The 21,461-nt window shown below is 40.2% G+C and overlaps 2 protein-coding genes across 2 annotated transcripts in view; both read left to right on the top strand.

Annotated features, from left to right (window-relative positions):
* LOC125900966 (major histocompatibility complex class I-related gene protein-like) lies at nt 1-11,204 on the top strand. The gene is made up of 6 exons (XM_049596304.1): nt 1-146; nt 3,418-3,654; nt 3,777-4,040; nt 4,938-5,204; nt 6,252-6,392; nt 6,890-11,204. Exons 1-6 carry the CDS (start codon nt 89-91, stop codon nt 7,117-7,119), a joined length of 1,197 nt encoding a protein of 398 aa, XP_049452261.1. The 5' UTR covers nt 1-88; the 3' UTR covers nt 7,120-11,204.
* Nucleotides 11,205-20,605: 9,401 nt separating this feature from the next.
* Nucleotides 20,606-21,461, top strand: part of ankrd6a (ankyrin repeat domain 6a) — a 30,247-nt gene continuing 29,391 nt past the window's right edge. The window contains exons 1-3 of the mRNA XM_049597112.1: nt 20,606-20,648; nt 20,721-20,875; nt 21,006-21,104. Of these exons, the coding sequence (XP_049453069.1) occupies nt 20,606-20,648; nt 20,721-20,875; nt 21,006-21,104 (297 nt within the window). The remainder of the gene's footprint in view (nt 20,649-20,720; nt 20,876-21,005; nt 21,105-21,461) is intronic.

The raw sequence follows: 21,461 nt of genomic DNA, 5'->3' as shown, positions 1-21,461 counted from the left end.
TCGCAGGTAAACACTGCTTCTTAATCACAACCAGTCTAAGAGGGCTGTAATTTCAATCTTACACTCTTGATGATGAGGGTACTCCAAGATGCAGATAAATTGGAACCTTCTGACTACATGTTTACTGCTCTCAGCCGTTGAATGTGGTGAGTGACATTTCATCAGTGCATACTGTTAACAGAAAGATTATTCTACTTTTTTTCTTGTTATTATCACTCCATGTTGCCGTGGTGATTTTGTATCAGGAGCTCACTGAACAGTTTCTTCCATTTTTGGCATTTACAAGTTAAGTTTAGGGAGAGCAACTAAGAACTGTGTATTACGTTGTATCTACTGTGAATGTTGTTGTGATCATGATGTTTAAACAGCTTCTTGATATGCCATTACCTGTCAGGTGGATGGATTATCTTGAAAAAGGACAGATCCATAGAGGTTTATACAAAAAATGTAGCAGTAGAAAAATAGCAACACTTGTGTTGATTATTAACTTAAATAGCTTGCTATATGATAAGCCATTATAATCATGTCAACATTTCTTAAGTGACATAGTGTTGGAGCTGACTTTGGTGGAAGTGGAGGGGTGTGACAGCTCAGCTTGCCAAAATGTAGCTCACTGTTCCATACCAGCACACAAACCGGTTGTGTTGTGTCATTGCTGTGTTACCAGCAGCTTTTTAAACATTATACACTGGGGTTTTGTAAGGACCAGTCACTACATTTCCAGCTGGGATAGTGCCATGAAAACTGGATGTTTTACGGCCAAACATGATCTTTTCCTAAACAAAACCAAGTAGTTTTTGCAGGTTGCAAAACACGAGGCGTTGCCAGGGACTACCCTATCACCTTCTTACCCTAAACTTCCTGTGTATTCAATTTACCGTATATTTTGGCAAGCTAAAACTACCTATTTATTTCTAATCAGTAACTAGAAACTAAACAGTAACTAAAAGCGCCATATGCCTAGAGCGCAGAAACACACGGTGGGTAGCAATGCAAAAACAGCGGGCAAAAAACTTAATTCTCATTAAAAACAATTACAAAAAGCCACCTGCACCTGCTAAAATGCTTTCTGTGAGATCGGAGCCTGGAATTGTTTTCTCAACGTTGGTGTCTATGCAACCTGGTGGAGAGAAGGTGCAGTAGAGGGTGTGGCAATGCCAATTGTGCACTGCAGTCTTGGTGCCAAGAAAGAGTGGCTCTCGCCTGGTTGCCTGGAACCACGGATCTACTTAGAATGATAAATAGCCCATGTGACATGACTAAATTAATCAGTGTTCCAGAGAGCAGGGAGAGTGTTTTTTTTAGGCTTCACACCACTCTTCATCTGCTATCTCACAACATCATGTCCTATTTTACCAAAGACATGAAAACATGACAGCTATAATGATTTAAACATATTTAATTGAAACTTAAAATGGAGGTAATATTCTGGGTTTATTATACAACCATTTATAACCATTACAACCATCAAACACTGTCCTCACTGCTACTCCACATCATTAGTAACAACTCAAAACCCATTTCTAATTGCAGCTACCAACTATTAATTCAACATTTAACTAACTAACAAAACAAAACAAAAATCTAATTGCAAACTAGTCTTTACATTGAAAGCAGTTGTAGGAAACCTTCCCACATTAGCAGTGAGTTGTCTCTGTTTTGCAGTCCTGTTTGCAGCTCAGGTCTTTTTAGGCCCAATACATGTTGAAGTGAAGATCAGTAGGCTATACTTACACACAGTCACACAGCGGAAGAGACCTGCTGTACCCACTGATCGAGCTCCTCTTTGCTTGATTTAGCACAACCATGCCCTCTTCAGCTCCAGCTGGGGACACGACAAGACACGCTTTTCTGATAAGGATAGTTTATGAATAGTCTTATCGGTGCCGCTTATCAAAATGAGAATTTTGTCATTGTGGCAGCACCAATTCCATCTCTCAGTACATGCACATGCACAGTTAAGTCTACGGTTTAAACTAAGCAATTTAATTGAACTACTGTCCTTGTCCCAGTGTACAAGCATGGGAGGGGAATCGATTTATTAACTCAAGTATGTCCATCTCCGCTTGGATAGGTGGAGATATGCCCCCTTTCAGCTTGTTAGTATAGGACTTTTTTCTGGTTGACCTATTACATCACAGACCAAACAAGTGACAAACAAGTTAGCTACAGTTTGCTAGCAGCAAACTGGTACCATGGTGGACAACTTCTCTGTACATTTTGTCCGTCCAAATATGCACGGCTCTGGATGTAGATTTTGCCATGTTGTTACTGGATTCTTCTTCTATCATGCATTTAATGCTATCTGACTTCCGGGTCAAAGCCTGGGGCAGAAAACTGTGAAGGCTTGTGTCATACTTTGTGTGTCATTTTCTTGTCTTTTATGAGCTGCTGGACAACTGAATTTCCCTTTGGGGACCTTTCTGTTCTATTCTATTCTACAGACATGGGTCTCCTCTCTTTCTTCTATCGAAGACTACCATTTCAACCATGGGCAGCCGGCTAGTCATCTAGCTAACTTACTAATTCCACTATGTTATCATGGTACACCGGTCCATTTCAATAGATCCAGGTCAAGTTTGACCCAAAACAGTACAAAAATGTGTTGTTCCTGTCCTTGTCAAATGTCAGAACAGGTCACCTTTGATCCAAATATTATGCAACCTATGGAATAAATCAGCAGGCTGAAAGCGCACACAATGAAACAGCTCACACAGTTGCATGAAAAATGCAATTAAAAAAACCCCTAATACTTCTTTATCCACCAAGAGTTCCCAAGTGTTATTTTAAAACTTCTAATTTTTTTGTATGTCATTGCCAGGATCATGGCAATGACATAATATTAAAATGAAATAACAAACTATTGAGTTTGCTATTTTTTCACTATAAATCTAACAAAATTGAACTTTTGAAATTATTCCAGAAAGAAAATACATGTAAAGAACTATTTTTGGTTGTTTCATTTGATGCAGCTCCAGAGGTATTTACAGTAACTGCAGATCGTTGCTCTATGTATAATTGTGATAAGAGTATGCACCATTATGTGGAAAACACAGTGACTGTCAGGATCTTTAGCATGTCCAGAAAAGTCAACTCATGACCATGGCAGTATATTTCAGCTGCTGTATTCCTACTGAAAGCTCTGTACATCTCAGACACCTCATAACAGACAGAGCTCTATGTTTAAAGGGGATGAAGGTTAAGAATGTGATTAGCCTTGATTGTCACAACTTGTACACACCCATCTATAATGCAAGATGATGTATTCTTTTTGATCCCTGCAAATGTGCCACAGGTGAGCCAGATGAGCCTGACCACCAGATTACCAAAAGCACTGGGTAGCGCTTGATTGTGACCTGGGCTTCACCACCAGCTGACCTTGACCTTTCAAATGTCTTGCTTTTTTTTTTTTTTTAGGTTCCCAGTACTCTCTTGAGTTCTTGTCTACAGGACATGTGCAGCCTGGAAGTCAGCCCTTATTTGACCAACTAACTGTATTTGATAGAGTTCCCATCTCTTACTGCGACACCCTGACCAAAAGAGAACAACTCAAACCTATCCTGGCATCAAAAAACTTCCCCAAATACTGTGATGACGCAAGTTATGATATCTCATATCTCCACAACATTCCACCATTCATCAACAGCACAGCGTGTAAGTTTTTAAAATATGTGTTTTTGTGACATGTTGATCACATTTTAATCAGCAGCTGTCTGGTGTCGTGCACCATACATATATATAACACATAAAATTAATTTTGCTGTCTTCCTGTATAGATGTTGTACAGCGGCGGCGTGGCTGCATCCAGTCTGCTGATGGGATGGTGTCAGGTTTTGATGTCTGGGCAGTGAATGGAACGGACTTTATAAGCTTTGACCCTGGAACTAAAAGCTGGACGTCCCAGTCTCCTTCTGCAATAACAGTTCAACATCAGTGGAACAAAGAGAAGCATATGAACTTTGCCTTTAGCCACTTCATTAGAGAAGAATGTCCACAGATGATCCAGATGATTCAATTAAGATCAATACCACAAAAAACGGGTGAGAGCTGCAATTACTGTCCACATCAAACGCTGACATGTAGCTACACGCACACACCCACACATACACCCACCCACACACACACACACACACACACACACACACACACACACACACACACACATTTCACACAACAAAAAAATGCAACATGTTCTCATGCCAAGTCATCACATATCACTGCTTTGTCAGTGGACTTTTACGTCTACATATTACATGCTAGGTATCCTCCTGCACCTGCTGTTGACATTCCAGGACATCACAAATAATGCTGTCACATCAACAAAAGCACATTGTTAGGTTTAGGCAACAAAAGCATTTGATCAGGTTTAAAAAAAAACACGTCATGGTTTGGCTCTACATTAATGGGAAACACAGACTAATTTGGGGTTCAGTATCATACCTAAGAACACTCTGGACGGACTGGAGAAACCCCAGATCTTCCAATTAGTAGAGGGCCTGCTCGACCTCCTCAGCCACAGCCACCCCATAATCTCCTCAGTGACATTAGAGATGGAGCCAATCAGAGTCTTGAGGATGTTCCAGGACACCATTGTCAGCGTCACTGATGGTATCAGTGAATTCACTGAGTCTCTGGTGAATTTAATTCTTAAAACAAAAGAAGCAACTTTACCCAAAACTACTGTTAAATCATTTCTCATACTCAACTTGTATGATTTCATGTTGCAAATGATTGATTGATTGATCAATCGATTGATTGAGAAAGTATCTGTGTGCCTTGCCCTCCTCTCCATGTGTTATCAAGTAAGTTAAACTGTGAAATCCATGTGCCAAAGACACTCATGAGATGTAATTGAAAAGCTAGTAAAACTACTACTTTTTAAGGTCAAGAATGAACTTTCTGATTATGATCTTTGATATTTCTTTATTTCTCCCCAGAGCTACATATATTTGCCAAGTCCATTGAAAACAAAGATGAAGTTCTGTTGAGGTGCCACGTGACAAGTACTGACAGATCAGTGAGCTCAGTGCATCTCATTGGAGATGGGGCTTCCAGGGCCAGTTCGATCACAGTCACGGGACCTGTGCCTTCTGGAGATGGATCTGTGATCCTCAGACTGACAGCTAGGATCTCCCGGAGCCAAAACACCAACACGTATGGCTGCACAGTACAAACAGGAGGTCACAACATCACTGTTTTTTGGGGTGAGATCTTTTTTGAAGTCAGGCAATAAAAATGAATGTCAAACTTTAGTTAGCATTGTACCAGAATTGGGTATCTTCATGGGTCTACAATTTATGTTCAATGCCAACATTCAGTGTCAGTGCAGGAATTAGTGAGTCCGTCACTGAGGGAGATGAAGCTTATGGTCAGTGTGGTGAATGGACGTGTGCGATGTCTGTCCTTTATGCAGGAGATCATATTCCACATACTGTCATGGACCAGTGCCAAGTGCCCTATCTTTCACCTGGCAGAAAGCAGCACACAGCACAACGTAACTATTATTATTGTCTGGGTCTACCTCCTGTGTGGTAGTATAGATAAGGTAAAGGAGGTTGTTGGGTTGGTGCGGGGAGCAGTGAGACCTGGCATTAGGTGAGTGTCTCTGGGATGCCAGAGATCACTGTCTAGCCTCCTGGAGGTGTCGTGGGACCAATTAGATGAAACACTGGTGAAAGGAGGTTCCCACCCGATGACCCCAAAGACATGCTAGTTATCACTGCTCACTGGTCTGTATAGTTAAGCCTTGCCATAATAGCTTATCATAGGGCTTAGGAGGTTAACTACGCTACACTGTCCCCATGATCTGCAGTGGTACTACTTTGTTTCATCTATATCAGTTTTCAGGAAACGTGCAAAAATACGGACGATATAAACGCTGAGTACAGACAGAGGGCACCATCTGTCTCCTACTCCGTATCTAATGCTGAGCATAAATGAGCCCTTAAGATGAGGTATGGTCCGGTGCACTGTTGCGCCCAACAAAAACCCGATCTGAAGTCAGAATGGCACAGTATTTCCCTACAATTTAAATGGCACATTATTCAGATCGTAAGATGCGCCTACATTGGCAAGTTAACACACAAAGGGATGTGAAGGTGGGTTGGGTTTGTGTGAAATAACACTTCATTAGAGAGGAAATTTAGTGATTGGTGATTCTGTAAAATGTGAATGTAGCAGAGAGCAGAGCTGAGATAGAATGGACCACTTTGCTGATCAGAATGGGTATTCAGGATCCGATTTCATTACAGATGGGAGTACTCTTGATGGCATATACCTTCTTCACCTGTCAAGTGCCCACTGGAAAATTCTGACAGTAATCCTTGGATTCTTCTGCACTGTGTCTGCAATCACTATTCTGTCCTGTGCAACTATAGTTCTCCTCAAATGTGGTAAGACTTACTCAGTTCACTTATAAAATACTCTACATATGTTGGTCACATTTCTTTTATAATCAAATATAAGGACTTGTCATTAAACTATTTACTTTGTATTATGTGTTTTGGGTTAAAAAAACAATTTCTTATCAGATTTTTAAAACTATCTAACTAATTAATATCAATTTAGGTATTGGCCTTCATTGGTTGGGCTATTTGTACATGTTAAGAAAATTTCTATGTGTTAACTAAGGAGTATCACAAATTTAGAATAATAGAACTTGAGTGGGCAGTGAAAGTCTTTACATTATACTACCGTCTGTTATTTGTGCCATCCTCACAGAAATATATGCATAAGGAAGAAAATACACAGAGTCTTTACAAACAACATCCAGCTCAACATCAGGATACTTCACTGCTGTCATAGAGAAACACTTGAAACTGTTTTAGTCTCTGTTAAATGAGATGTAACTGCCAGTGTGTCCTAATTATAAATCCAATTTTCCTTGTAGTGAAGAAGAAGTCCTCTCCTCCTTTGCAAGTTGATCCACAGCTGATGGAGCAGTTTAGCAGGATGATGGAGAATGTTGCTTCTCCAGATCTGCAGAGTGTTCTCTCTGCATTTATGCGGGGTACAGAGAGAAACAGAGAGCTCCAGGTGCGGTGGGAGGTGAGCATTAGGCTAAGGGATCAAAATTACTATGATCCAGAGTACTTTGGTCATCAAGTTGGAGCACGTTAATAGATCATTTAGAAATTAAGCAGGGAATAAAAAATATAATAAATAAGAACCAGTAAAATTTGAAATATCAACTGAAAACATTTCTCAGATGACTATTTAATGTATAAACCTCACTGAGAGTTAGAACACTTAATAGTGATTCTGGGTGCAACTCAACTTATATTGCCATTATCCTGTACATAACTGCCATTTAAGGCCACAGTGACAGCTGTTGAGCAAATGCTACATATTCTTACATTAACACTAGAACCATCTGTAACTATCGCTGTATACCTAAAACTGCCAATTGGTAAAATTTACCCACTATTAAAACACATTGATTTTCAAGGCACAAGATGTTGTAGAATGATAATAAATGAACCTGATGCTAATCCAGCACGGTCTTATTCCCAAATTCTCAGATAGTGCCACTTGGTCATTGACACCCGTCACAGACACGTCAGTATGATACACTGTTGAGTGGCATCAGTTTAAAATATCACCGGACAACAACGTAATATAAGGAGCTGGAAAGTCCCTATACAAGACTGTATGCAGCTAATGAACAGAAATTGTTCATTTCCTGTGTATTTTGAAAAGACACAATGCCTGTAACAGGTGTAAATTGACACGCCATCTCAGAACATCAACCACAGACACACTCAGGACACCGAGTGCATCACATGTAGATGTGAAGGTGCACTGACCAAGCGGCAAATTGTTATTAGTTGAAAGTGAGAATGCATTGGCTAATCACATGCTATCATATGCTAACATTTATTTATTGTATGCTACTCACAAAATGACAACAAAATAGTATAATAATAAACATAATAAACTTGCATTGAAAAGTCCCATGCCCGATGTGAAATTATAAATCTCTTTCTCTTGTCTACAGTGAAGGTTGGCCTTATGATGCCACCCTAATACACACTGTCGTAGACAAATGGCGTTGCCATAGGAACATGGAGTTTTTATCTAAATGCGCAAAATTAATTTAATAAATTGTGAAAGAAAAACTTTTTTTTTTTAATGTGTTCTCCTCGGGGAAATTTACCTGCAGACGCTTAACAGACATAAAAGGCTTTTTTGTTTGTTTGTTTGTTTTATCTTGACAATATTCAACAATAGGGGGTGCTACATAACATACTTCTAGAAAAGGTCAAATACTGGGGGACTTACATATTTTATTGACATTAAGGGCAAGTAAATGTTATCTATTGGTGTTTCTGGTGTTAAATATATGCAGCAATAAAAACACAAGACTTTAAACTTTGTTATCACTCCTGATGAGGAATCTCATGAAAAACACCTTATATATTGCAATAGCATTTCTTTCCTTTAACACACTGTACATCATTATACTGTAAAACTTCAGTTAAAAGCTTAGTCCCAGTTAAATGCCCAGTCCCTTTTTCTAGCCCAGTTTGGCAACAAATAAACACCTGTCTCATGAGATGCCCAGTCTGGTGGCCAAGCAGTTCATTTTTTATAAACGGTCTTTGGATGTATAAAACCAGGTTTTTGCTACCCACTTTCAAACAGGGGAAGCTCACTTTAAGTTTACATCATAATATCTGTCATATTGTAACGTTAGCGAGACAGTAACTTATAAAAAGAACATTTAATGCTGAAGCTGTTTTTCAACCACACTCATGCCATAGAACCACAGCAAAACACACCTCAAAGATTCAGATTGGTTTAAACACCTGAACTGTGATGAAAATGAGTTTTATGGCTTATGGAAATAAGGAAGTCTGGACAGCACTCTGTCAGAAGACTCTACTCGCAAATATCTGCATGGGACTGAGCTCAAAATGCAATGATGCAGGTGTGTATTTCCAAAGCGCTGTCAATCACAAAGGGGTTCAGCCTTTTAGACAGTTCCTCCAATCATCATGCAGACACTGAGCGTCCTCTCCCGCCTACCGCTCCATTAGGTCCCAGGGAAGCTGAGCCTCCCTGGAAATGACGGTTTTGTCGCATTTATCCAATGACCGTCTCCCTTTGCTGGGTGAAAAAAACCTGCTCAGCACTCTCGTAGGAATGCCTAGAGGCTCTGCGTCCACCGTGCTGACACGAGAATGTATGACAGGGAGGTCGTGTTTGAAAACTGGTGATAAACAGCTGACGTTTGAACATCATAGTCATGATGTTAAACGCATCCCAGCGCACATTTAATGCAATGTAAATTCTTATTTTAATGTAAATTCAGTAGTGCATATTTGACCATTTCTTCTATGAATTTTTAAGGGAAGTAGAGTTGACAAAAGTTTGTACAGTTTAAAGTTTAAAAGTTTAAACTTTTTGTCAATATGGAGATGCTACACATCGTTAGCTGGTTTGATTCTCCACAATTCAATCGTTCAGTTCATTTTACTGAAACCATGAGCATCAGATAAGACCCTAAGTCATTCAGATTTACCAGCATGATGAAAAAACAAGTTGTCATTCCCTTCCTCCGAAGCTGTCATAAAGTCAGAATATGTGTCCATTCTGCGATTACCCGGTAAATTATTCATATTCCTTGAGTCTGTAAGAGTCCACCGATAAAAAAGGTCAGTGTTTTTCATAAAAATTAACCCACGTTGTGATTGATATGTTATTCAAAGCACAATTTTATACAAGTAATATTAATACTAGTTCAAATAAACAATGTGCTCATATTTCCCATCTTTGCTAAGGAACAGTTTTGTGTAAAAGGAATTAAAGGCCTGTCCAATATAGACAACTGTCTCAAATCTAAGCCTGTTGAGTTCGGTGATTTAAGCAAATAATAGCCCAGGCTACCAATTGAAGTTTTATACACTTTATATCATTGCATTAACAAAATGACCCTATTGTTATTGCTGGAATCTAACTTAAATCTAACTCTATTTATATCTATATTTATATTTAGAGGACCAACCTCTAAAACTACATTTTTGGTATGTGAGATAAACAGTGTCAATAATCACAAGTATCATTAATAGAGAGGCAGCAATGGTACTAAAGCAGGAGTGTATTCTGACGGCAGTATCTCTGCAGGATAAATGGCTGCAGGTTTAGAAGCCCCGAGCAGCCACTGCTGGTAATCATTTTTCCATCAGTGTATGTGCAATATTATATGCAGGCCTATAGACATTCTCCAGGCAGGAGTGCACAGTGAGCACGCAGCCTTACCTTCTGTCTGACCCTTATTGAAATGTATCAACGACTCACTGGTGAGGGGAAAGTATTATTTATGCTACTATGTGACTTTGCAGCTCAGTTTGCATTTTTATTGTTTATAATGCTGGACTGTATTCTGATTCAAGTGCAAATGTATGTAAATATTGTTCAAACAAAGCTAAGTATTTTTTCTATGTAACTGTTTTTTTTTTTCAATCATCATGTGTAGCACTGATCACACTGTATAATACTATGAATCTTTTCCAAAACCTCTGCTGCACTCTTATGTTCATGTGCTACTATTTAGCATTAGCAAAACACATTTAAGAAAAACAGCAGATACCTTTTTTATCATTACATCAGACAGAAATACAGTATATGCATAAATGTTTATTTCCATTAGTTTACTCTGCACTGCATGAACATCAGTAGAAAAGTTTGCGTAGAATGCCCTGTAACACAGTTATGTCTTGCAAAGCTACTTTCCGTTTCCAGGGAATGGGATGTTCTTTTATTCCAACCCCTCTTTTTTGTTAGTCTTTTTTTTTTTCATTTTGTGTCACATGGCAAAAGCCAAACTTGAAAACCAAATGTAAGTTTGTGTCACCACACAACCAAAAATACAAACGCAGGATTGGGTCAGTGATCTGTATTAGACTGACATGTTTTAATACAAAGTTTCTGTGTTTCCACCAGTATTGTCTTTAAAAGCTAAAGTACACAAGCTTTTGTCTTTTAATAATGACACGCTGGGATACAAACAAGTCAAACTCTATAATTATGGATGTGAATGAACCTCAAATGTATGTTAGAAAAAAAATCTACTAAAAGAAAGTACAGACTGGGTTTAACTGTCCGCATTTCAGGGAAGGGCCAACGCAGCTTTATTGTATGTTTTTCTGTTATTCTTGTCTAACATATTATGTGTAATAAAAACAAATGTAAATCACTCTCAATGTCCCCTCTGTTATTTTGTCTGATTGCTAATGGAGGTTGCAAAAATGAACTTGAATGTTGACACTGAATCATGTCTCTTTCTTAGTGTAACGTGCCTTTTACTTGTTTTTAGTATTTCCAGACAATTTGTCTCCTCTTAGAGACATTCATCAAAGTGCTACATAGACCTTCATGTTTAGAAGTCACTCTTGTCTACATCTACAAATCCAACCCTCCAGTCTGTGAGCTGCTTTTACAGCAGTAACCACAAGGGGGAGACAGAAAACACAGTTATATTAATGAGACTCCATACCAGGGATGCAAATACAAACCGTGCAGTGTGGTTGAGAAAGTGAGACCCTAGAGAAAGTGGGCCCTCCGGCAATGTGTTGTATTTAGAATGGGTCCTTACGAGTGATTGCCAACTTGGAAAAATGCTGTTTTCAAAGAAAAACTCTTACTAAATTAATAACAGTGCCATTTGCTTTATATGCCCTTGAAAAAGCAAAACCCATCTCATTCATGTTTTGTTTTTCTTTTTTTAAAATAGTCAGTGACATCTATAACAAAATTATATGCTTATTCTAAATACACTAAATATACTATCAACATTGTTAAATTGATAATTTCTCATTTTCTTTGGTATTTTTGTCATGCAGATATGCAATGATGATTGCTGAGGAATATGTATGTTACCTTTATCCATTGTCAAGTGTACTATCGGGCCCGTCATAATAGCGTGCACCAGGGCCTGTCGTACCTACTTCACGCCATCACTTCAGACTTAGATTAAACTTCATAAGAAGAATTTAATTGTGGTTTGACTCTCAGTGTGGCACACAAACACACAGGCAGGTAAACAGGATAGCCCCTGTTTTTTGACACCCAGCTCTCTCTTTTAGATCAATTTCAACATGTTTCTGATTATGTATTTGACCTGTAATTTTATTTCCATTTATTTTAAAGATGTTAAGTGATTTAAAAAACTTTTATAGTATAATGCATATGATTTTGACTTACATCACTTATTCACACCAAAGGCCCCATCACTATGCCTGTTTATACCTGGTATTAACAAATAGACAGCTGGAAGTTGAGGTGTGAATGCACCCAATGTTTTGAGATCCGATCATTCAGACCGCATTTGTAGGCTGTGTTTCATAATTCCACATGTATTTATTTCACAGGACTTTTTTCCTAGTTTCACATTAATTTCTCATATCACATCTTAAAGGGTTGAAGCGCTGAAATACAATGGCAATGGCTAATGACTCAGTGGGGGTGACAACAGAATGTAGTAATCACTTTTCAAAACTATGTTTTGCATTAATTTGTTGTAAACAAAAACAAACAAACAAAACATGCCTCTTTTATCTCATGGCCATCCACAATGATATGGATCAGTGTGACAAACAGACATGCCATCATACCCCACTCCCCATCAGGGGTGTTATAGAGGGGGGAAAGTCTGGAATGAAAAGTTTGGTTTTGGTTGCAATCTTTTATTCCAAATAATGAAGCTTGCGAAAGTTCCGACTCTCTTTACGCTGTCATTTCATTTACAGATCTCTCTGCCTCACTCCAGCTTCTTCACTATTAGATAGATATGGGCTTCACTCTAAATTAATCCAAGCAGATTTTGCAATGATCTCCCTAAACCAATCATGTCACTGCTGTAGAAGTTAAAACTGTTCTCCCCTCTGCTGTGATCAGTTGTCATTTCAGGATGAACAGACACAACCCACCTCCACCCCATTTTCCTGCAGTCTTCATCACATCCATTGCCCAGTCCTGCTCCTCATCCCATCATTTTCATCCTTCAGCCATCCCTCTCTTCACCTCCACCACCTGTGTCTAGACTCCTACAAAGGTAGTCCCGCCACCAGACAATCAGTGATCTCCACCTTCTTATAGTCTGGGGACACTCCTTTCTAAAGTGTGTTTAACACACCGGCGAAAATGGCCGGCAACAAAGCAACGCCTCTTGCATTTTTGAAAAGGACATGCCTTCTCGGAAATGTGTGCTCCCCCTTCTCTTGTCCGCAAGGAAACAAACACACAGAGAGCTTGAAAATGGATGCCGAGAGATTAAACTCCATTTTATCAAACGTGTGCTCAGAAGAAAATATTTTTTCCAGCGGATGTCTTAGTTACAACATGATTGAGCTAACTGGAGTAGTTTCATGTCGTATCCGACAACGGGAGGCTTTTAACAGATGACGTCCTGATGTTAGCTTTGCTGCTGCTGTTAGCTGTCCCTGTCAGCTGCAGCCACTGATGCTTTCTAGACATCGTGATTTCCCAAAACTGAATAAATACCACACATAGCAACACAAAACTGCTTTGCTAGCTCAATCATGTTGTAACTAAGATATCCGCTGGAAAAGATTTTTTTTTCACGGACCGTTTAATGAGTTATTAGCTATTACAGACACCGCTAACGGCTAACAGGGCTAACAGCTAACGGTTAGCCCAGCTAAACGTGCACACAGAAATAATAATGTTTGTTCAATCATTGTGCTTATAGACTTTACAAACATCGGATTAGTCTAAACGGTGATACAGTGATGTGAAAAATGTGATATATAGGCTATATATATATATATAGCTAAAAGCTCTGCTGGTTTTCTACCCGTAAGTATTTGTAAACAACAAGGCGATTCCCTCTAACTTTATAGTCCGGCCGGACGGATGAGTCATGGCCTTGTAAAAGATTATGTTTGTTTCTTTTAGTTGGCGAGAATGTGTCGCCGCAAACGTGACAAACATCCACTGACTTTGACGGCGTTGTCTGCGAGCACGGCTGAGCCATTTTGTACCACTACACGTGTTTCTAGTGGGACTATGTTTACAAGCACAAGAGTTCAGCGAGCCACCGAAGGACCGCCCTGCAGATTTACTATTGGTTCTGCAACGCAGGGAGTTTTTTTAAACTCTGAAATTGTATCCGCCCATCTAAACACAAAATCAGGGAGAAAGACATCAGTCTTTAGTTAAGCAAAGCGTCTAAAGACTGACTTGAGAGTCTACCATCAAGGTAAATTTTCTGACTACCATGGCATCTCTACCCCCTAAATATACATGTCACAGTGGGGTCTAGTCGCCAAAGAACTTTTCACTATTCATCTTCATTGCAAAATGCAGCAAAATGGTTTCGTCCACCCCTGCACAGTTGTCTCTGAACTCAGCCAGAACCAAGTGAGTGACTGCTTATGCTGCCCAAGTCTTTCTACAAGCAAGGGGATTCCAAAAGAGAAAAGAAAAAAGAAAGAAAGGAAAGGGGAAGAAAGCAATGTGAAATTTCAAAAGGTACTTGATATAGACATGGACATGGATCAAGAGAGGAAGGGCAGGGGACCCACAAAGACTACTTACGCATAGGGCCCAGCATTTGCTGCTACACTTCTGCCTCCACCCCCAAGTAATAATGAGGTCTTCACTAACAAGACCTCACCAATGCTATTTTCAGAATGATTTATTACATGTTATGGATAATGAGTAGTCATGGCTGAGGAGGAGAGGGTTTAGGGATGAAGGGATGAGGATGGAGGGGTGAGGGATGAAGGGATGAGGGGATGAGGATGAAGGGATGAGGTTTGAGGGATGAAGGGATGAGGGGGAGAAGGGGTGAAGGTATGAGAGGAGGAAAGAGGGTTGTGGGTGGATGGATGGACAGATAGATGGATGGATGGATGCTTGGTGGTCGGAACCAGGAAGTTGAGACTCTGGGTGGGGGAGCCGTCTCTTCGATCTCTGGGATATGATTGTTAAAGTTAGAACTAATAAAAAGTCTGTATAGTTGCATTGAATGTATGGGTTTTGTTGTGTTGTTGTTTATCATTTACGCTGCTTTTATTGTACCCGTTTTCAGGAACAGTGGAGACTGCGTTAAATGCATCTGTTTCATGTTTTGAAACATATTTTATGTATGATAAAGACTACACAGTATGTAACACAGCTGTCATTACATTACAACCTTACTTGAATTTCAATTTAGCTGGAGATTGTTTTCTCTCCATCCTATTTTGTTACCATGTGCAACAAAAGCTTAGATTAAAATGACAACGTCCCAGCAAAGCAGTGATTTCATCTGGGTGTCCTGATCCTAATCCACACAATGCTTTTACAAAGATTCACCAAAGACATACAGGCCTGTGCTAATACACTGTGTGTGTGTGTGTGTGTGTGTGTGTGTGTGTATTTGCACATATAAGACTACAGCACATTTTAACCAATGGAGTGAGGACATTTTTTAAAGTGAAGTGATGCTGACCCCTCCTTGCTTTTCCAAAGGCCTGTTTGAGCATTGAGACTTGATTTTACTGTTCAGGTTTGAATTAGGTGTGGGTTGGGGTTAGGCATTTTGTTGTAATGGTTAAGATTAGGGTTAGGGGTTAGGGAATGGATTTGTAACAAGGGTCCTCACAAAAATAGACGTACAAGTGTGTGTGTGTGTGTGTGTGTGTGTGTGTAAAGGAGATTCAAACCCCACTGTTCCCCAGATGAGCTGAAAGTCAGATGACGTGTTGTAATTTCACATCACAGCTGTATCGGTCATAAATACGGTTAAACCTTTTCACATGACAGTGTGCACGACTGGATGGAGGGTTATTGTAAATGGAAATGCTATTCCCTCCCTCTCCCTCCCCCCTTCTCTCTCTCTCTAAGCTGTAATGCACTCCAACAGCTGGCATTCTCTCAGCACATCTTCACACACTGAGCAGCCAGTCTGCTGTTGCTGCAGCAGCATCATCCTCTTACACGCCACAAACACAACGAGCGACTCTTTGAAAGGCTTGTCTGGATTTTGCATGGATGCTCCTTTTTGCTAAAGCAGGGAGTAACAGAAGTGTTTGGGCTATATGGAGGACAAGGTAAAACAATTGCACTTCTTTTCTGTAAGAACCTATAACTGGACAAACTTTTAAACACAAGTCAGCATCATGAGGAAAAATGATCACATTGAAAAAAATGTTTTTAACAGCAGCAAATGCTAAAACTTCTCTTTGAGACCTACTGAACATGTGTTTTATATGTTAGCAGTATACATTGCTAGCCTGTAGACATCCACTTACACAATGCTTACTCTATTCTTGCTTGCTTTGTGCTAATATTGCAATTCAGCCTTTATTCAAGGTGAATGAGGATTAGTTTGAGTGCTACATATCACACTTGTAGTACAGATGGAATGACTGGGCTGTCTATGCAGTACAAAGATGCATTTTTTTAAATTGGTGCTACATGACCAGAGCAAACAGAGGGAAAGGGCTGTGGCAACTGTTTTTGCTTGAGAGTTGGAAAACCTATAACTTTCAGAATGCACTGCACTGGACCAATAGACACTCCTGCCGATGGGTGACATGATGTGAGTTGGTTGCTCATCCAAAAAGCAATATGGCAGCTGTCTGGGGACAAATGATATCATATTACAATTAAACATTAAGCATAAATATGTTTCTGAAAATATTTGGGGCAAATGGGGTCTTTACTCTTTTGGTGCTTCTCAAAGTCAAGGACGGATTCCTAAATGGTTGAATATCAAGAAGGCTACAAATCCCATTAAATCCCAACAAAGGACAGTTCCAGTGTCAAAGATCCTTCAAATTCTACCAAGTACTGAGTCCTTCCCTCATGATTTGCCAACATTGAAGGCGGGGACTCTTCAATGATGCACACCTGGACACTTGCTAGCCTGTTCCAGTGTGTCTTCACTGAAAGCTAGGAAGGATTAATGCCTAGCCTCAGCAGGATTTGACTCGGAAGGACCCCTTCTACCAAGAAAACATCCCTGACTTTGAGAAGAACCACTGGTGTCCATGGTGTTGGCACGCGTGAACAAAAATGAGGAAGTACAATCCGTATTTTGAGCAGCAGCCCCAGTGCCAGTGAAAATCTCTATCTATCTATCTATCTATCTATCTATCTATCTATCTATCTATCTATCTATCTCACCTAAAAATGTTCAAATGCAACTTTGCAATAGCAAATAGTTTTGAAAGAAACATAATGCGTCCAGGATTACATTTTTGATCTGCATAATGAGAAAACTGTTTAAATGAAAGTATCTGCAAAGTTATAAAATGTTTATACTCAAAGTATCTTAAAAATATTCACTGACAACATACTAATTTCTGCTCACAGAAACTAAAACAGAAGGAATGTTTTTACTTGGTTAAGATTAGTGAAACATGTTGTAATTTGAAGCCCCAAAATAACTTGTTCACTTTTTCAGTATTTAACCAAAACCACAACCACACAGTCACAGGAAAGGAAAGGCTCACAATTTTTCAAGTCTGTCTTACAACAATGTCCATGTGCCCATATGAACATTGAAACAGGTTTTATTTGCTGTTCAGATTGGTTACAGATTCCTTCCTAATCTTTCTCCAATGGAGAGATGGGGCACAAACACTTTCTGTTTAGTGCAACAAAAAAAAAGCATTTCAAATTTAGTCAAGTAGTAAGTCAAATCAAGTGGGCATCTTCCAAATAACAGCCTTTTGAATATAAAAACCTTTTAAAGCAACTTCCAGATGAGCAGTTTTTTATAGCTTTTAATGGGCCATCATCTTGGAATGAAGTTTCTGGTTCTGTAAATATATCAATTATGGTACCAAACCTGGTAACCTGGCAAGATTCCAGGAAGCTGCACACAGTTAGCTAGCTCCAACAACTCCCTGGACATGCCTAAACTTAATTGCTAGGAAAAATACTGGCATTGTATGTTTCTGCAAACCATGGATATGTTACATATTTATGTTTGAACAATGCTGCTGTTAACCTGTGGCAGGGCAAGGCACAAAAAGAACTGGTTATAGTTGGGTAGAGATCACATTTTGGCTTAAAATACCTGGTTTTGGTGTCACAATCCCAACAGGAAACACAGCGGTGTCTCAGCTTTTTACAGCACTATCCCTGCTGGAAAATCAGCTGCAGGTTGCTTAAAAATATCTATGTTTGGTGCCTAAAAAGCAGTTGAATACACAGCAATGACTTGCTAAAAAACAACTGGCTTTGTGGTTTGTTGGTCTTGTACAGTGGTCTGCAGCTTGGCAGGTGACTCACCTGGATATAACACCATACACCATCCCCTCCACCTCCCAATGACAAAGTCAGCTCATTGCATGGGATAAGAACGTTTACTATACAGGAAAAAAAATAGAACAATTGTATATGTACAGGTTGATTCATGAGGAGAACAGTGGAGGTAATGATGAGCCCAAATGTTTCTGTGTTCACATGCTTTGGGTTCAACACTGTCTATAATCACCATCAAAGATTAAAGCTTGACCCTTGGCATAGAGCATAATCTGACTATCAGCTCAAATACTGCAGCACTGACATGAAATCCTTTGTCATTTGGGTCAGATGATTAACATTAAAGGAGCAGGACAGTCAGCATGAGAATTCAGGTCAGCTGTGTTCAGTGAGTGCTCCAACAACACCATAGCACCAATATTCAGTCTCCTTTTAACCCTGGATTGTTGTCCCCGGTTACGGCCTCTGTAAACAAATCAAGACTCTACAAGAGACCAAACATATAAAGGACACCACAAAAGTTATGAGAGGGAAAAACAGTAAGTTGTATTACTTAACAAGAATGAAACAACACTAACAACTTAATGCAGGAAACAAAACTGGTTGAAGATCCCAGCCAAAAAAATAAAAGATGGAGAAGTCGCTAGGCCAGCCACTCAATGGGCCATCATACCCAGCTCATCCCCATAAACTGCCTAAACCGAAACTAAACTGTGCCAAACAAAATCCAAGAATTTAACTACTGGCAATCTCCAACCCAAACTAAAATAACAAAACCCAACAAGCCAACTCATGCTGGGAAACAAGGCAGGAAGAAAACCATCCCCCAACTGCTGTCTGTGCTGCTGTGGGCGTGTGTCTCTGTGTGTCTCACATTCAGGTCTCTTTTATTCCCTTTCTCCCAGTTACTTCAGGTGCTGCTCTCCTGCACAAAGAGAGACAGGTAGAGAGGAGGGAGAGAGAGGGAGACAAACACATCCAATATATGCAGGACCACATGTAACGCCCCCACCCTAAGATGTACAATAACGGGAATGCAATTACGTATTAAATCAGCAGCGCAGCAACTCATTGGCCAGGACATTTTCCCAACCTTTAACATGCCTGACCTCCATGCTGAAGGCTTGCAAGAAAACGGCCCAACGCATCAGCTCCTGGTTTGTGTTCCACATCTGATTAATGAACACAAAAGGACTGTGGTCAGTGTGAACAACAGTAGGTGTGCTAGAAGAGCTGACATAAACTTTAAAGCATTCAAGTGTCAAAACAAGCGCGAGAGCTTCTTTCTCTACAGTGGAGTGCACCCGTTGATGTCCTTTAATTTTCTTGGATAAAAACAAAACAAGATGCTCAACACCATCATCTCCTTCTTAAAGTACAACAGCACCCACTCCCACATCACTCCCATCAACAGAGAGTTTGAATAGCCGATCAAAATCAGGTGTAGAAAGTACGGCGGCATTAGTCAACAAAGCCTTTACACACTCCAATGACACTGGCAACTCTGGGATCAGTGGAAGTGTATTTTTGGGCTCAAGAAACTGGTGAGTATAGCTGTGACAGCAGAAAAGTTTTTACAAAAACATCTATAATAGCCTGCCATCCCCCAAAAACCGGCCCAGCTCACATTAGGGATGGCAGGATGGCTTCCACCGTAGAGTGTACTGGCTTGACTTGACACGACCCACAACTTTACCCAAGTATGCCACTGTAGCTTGGCCAAAGTCGCACTTTGCAAGATAACATTAGCATCACACAACCTCCCAAACACAGCGTGGAGCTGCAGAATTTGATCGACTCATAAGCACTTAAATGTAACAAGAGTGTTATGATCACCAAGCGGTATCACCGTGTACTGCAAAGGAGCATCAAGGGTCACAAATGCAGATAGGAGGATGCAGAGGATAACAGTCTGGCTTTGAGAACCCATTCACCTCATTAAACTCGGTACAAAACTGTTCTGAGCCATCAGATTTATCAGCTCATACACATGGTGAGCTCCATGAACTAGAGCTAGCATGTAGATTGCCTGCTTTTGCAGATGACGGCTTATCAGGATTCACTCTACATGCATAATGTTTAACAGATAGAGAGTTCCCCACATTGATGTCATGTTGCTGCACAGGGATCTAGACATGTGAGATTCAATTAAACTGGCCACATCCTCAAGTTGTGACTTGGATCTTAGCTTGGTAAGCTTGATCCCTTTAGCTGCTACATGCTCCGCTATGTTTACTAGCCAGTCTGTCTGCTGTCTACGCACACACACACACACACACACACACACACACACACACACACACACACACACATTGTTCTAGATACCGTTTTAGCTGGGTTCAAATATTTTTATTTTGTGACAACAGGAAATGCAAGAGCCATCATGCCAGAGCACTGCAGGATTGACATCATTCCTCTAAAGGTGGGTAGGAACATATTTGTTGTACAGTACATTATGTATTTAGGCCTACATCCATGAATGTGTGTATGTGTGTCAGCAGTGATGAGTGAACAGGCACTGGTCCATGTGCCGTCATCACCATGCCAGGGCCCTGGTTACCAGACGGCCCTGCACCGAGCCGCCACGGTGGGGAACAGTGATGCCATGGCTGCTCTGATTCAGGGAGGCTGTGCTGTGGACCTGCAGGACAAAGTGAGTAGACACACTGTACATGTCCAAACTCTGTCACACAGAGGAAAATCATTCATATATTCTCAGATTGTGTAGTTGATTAAATGATGATAGTTTGTGATGAGAATACTGTGTCCAATATGTGTTTGAGGACGGCAACACGGCGCTACATGAGGTGTCCTGGCATGGTTTCTCTCAATGTGTGAAACTGCTGGTCAAGTCAGGAGCTGATGTACACATCAGGAACAAGGTAGGACAATCATAATTTCAAAACATATCATATATACCACACAAGGACTACTTATTCTATGTTTCTGAAACTTTTATCCACATCTTGTAGCCTTGCACAGTGGACAGAGTTGCTTACTTTTCAAACGACTGTTCCAAAGTCCTTAGCAGAACATAAATAAAGATGAGAATATGGCTAAACCAGGGGTGTAAATATAGACAGTGCAAGCAGAGTGGTTGCATTGGGACCCATGGGGTGAGGGGGCCTGTAGAGAGTGGGCCCTTCAACTATATGTTAGGCAGAAAACAGGCCCCTGTGAGTAATTTAGGTTGCCACCTTAGAAATATGCCTGTGTTCAAAGAAAAACCTCACATTTAA

The sequence above is a fragment of the Epinephelus fuscoguttatus genome, linkage group LG14 (genome assembly GCF_011397635.1).
Source record: "Epinephelus fuscoguttatus linkage group LG14, E.fuscoguttatus.final_Chr_v1".
In the NCBI taxonomy this organism is placed as follows: domain Eukaryota; kingdom Metazoa; phylum Chordata; class Actinopteri; order Perciformes; family Serranidae; genus Epinephelus; species Epinephelus fuscoguttatus.
This window is presented reverse-complemented; position numbering and strand designations above follow the sequence as displayed.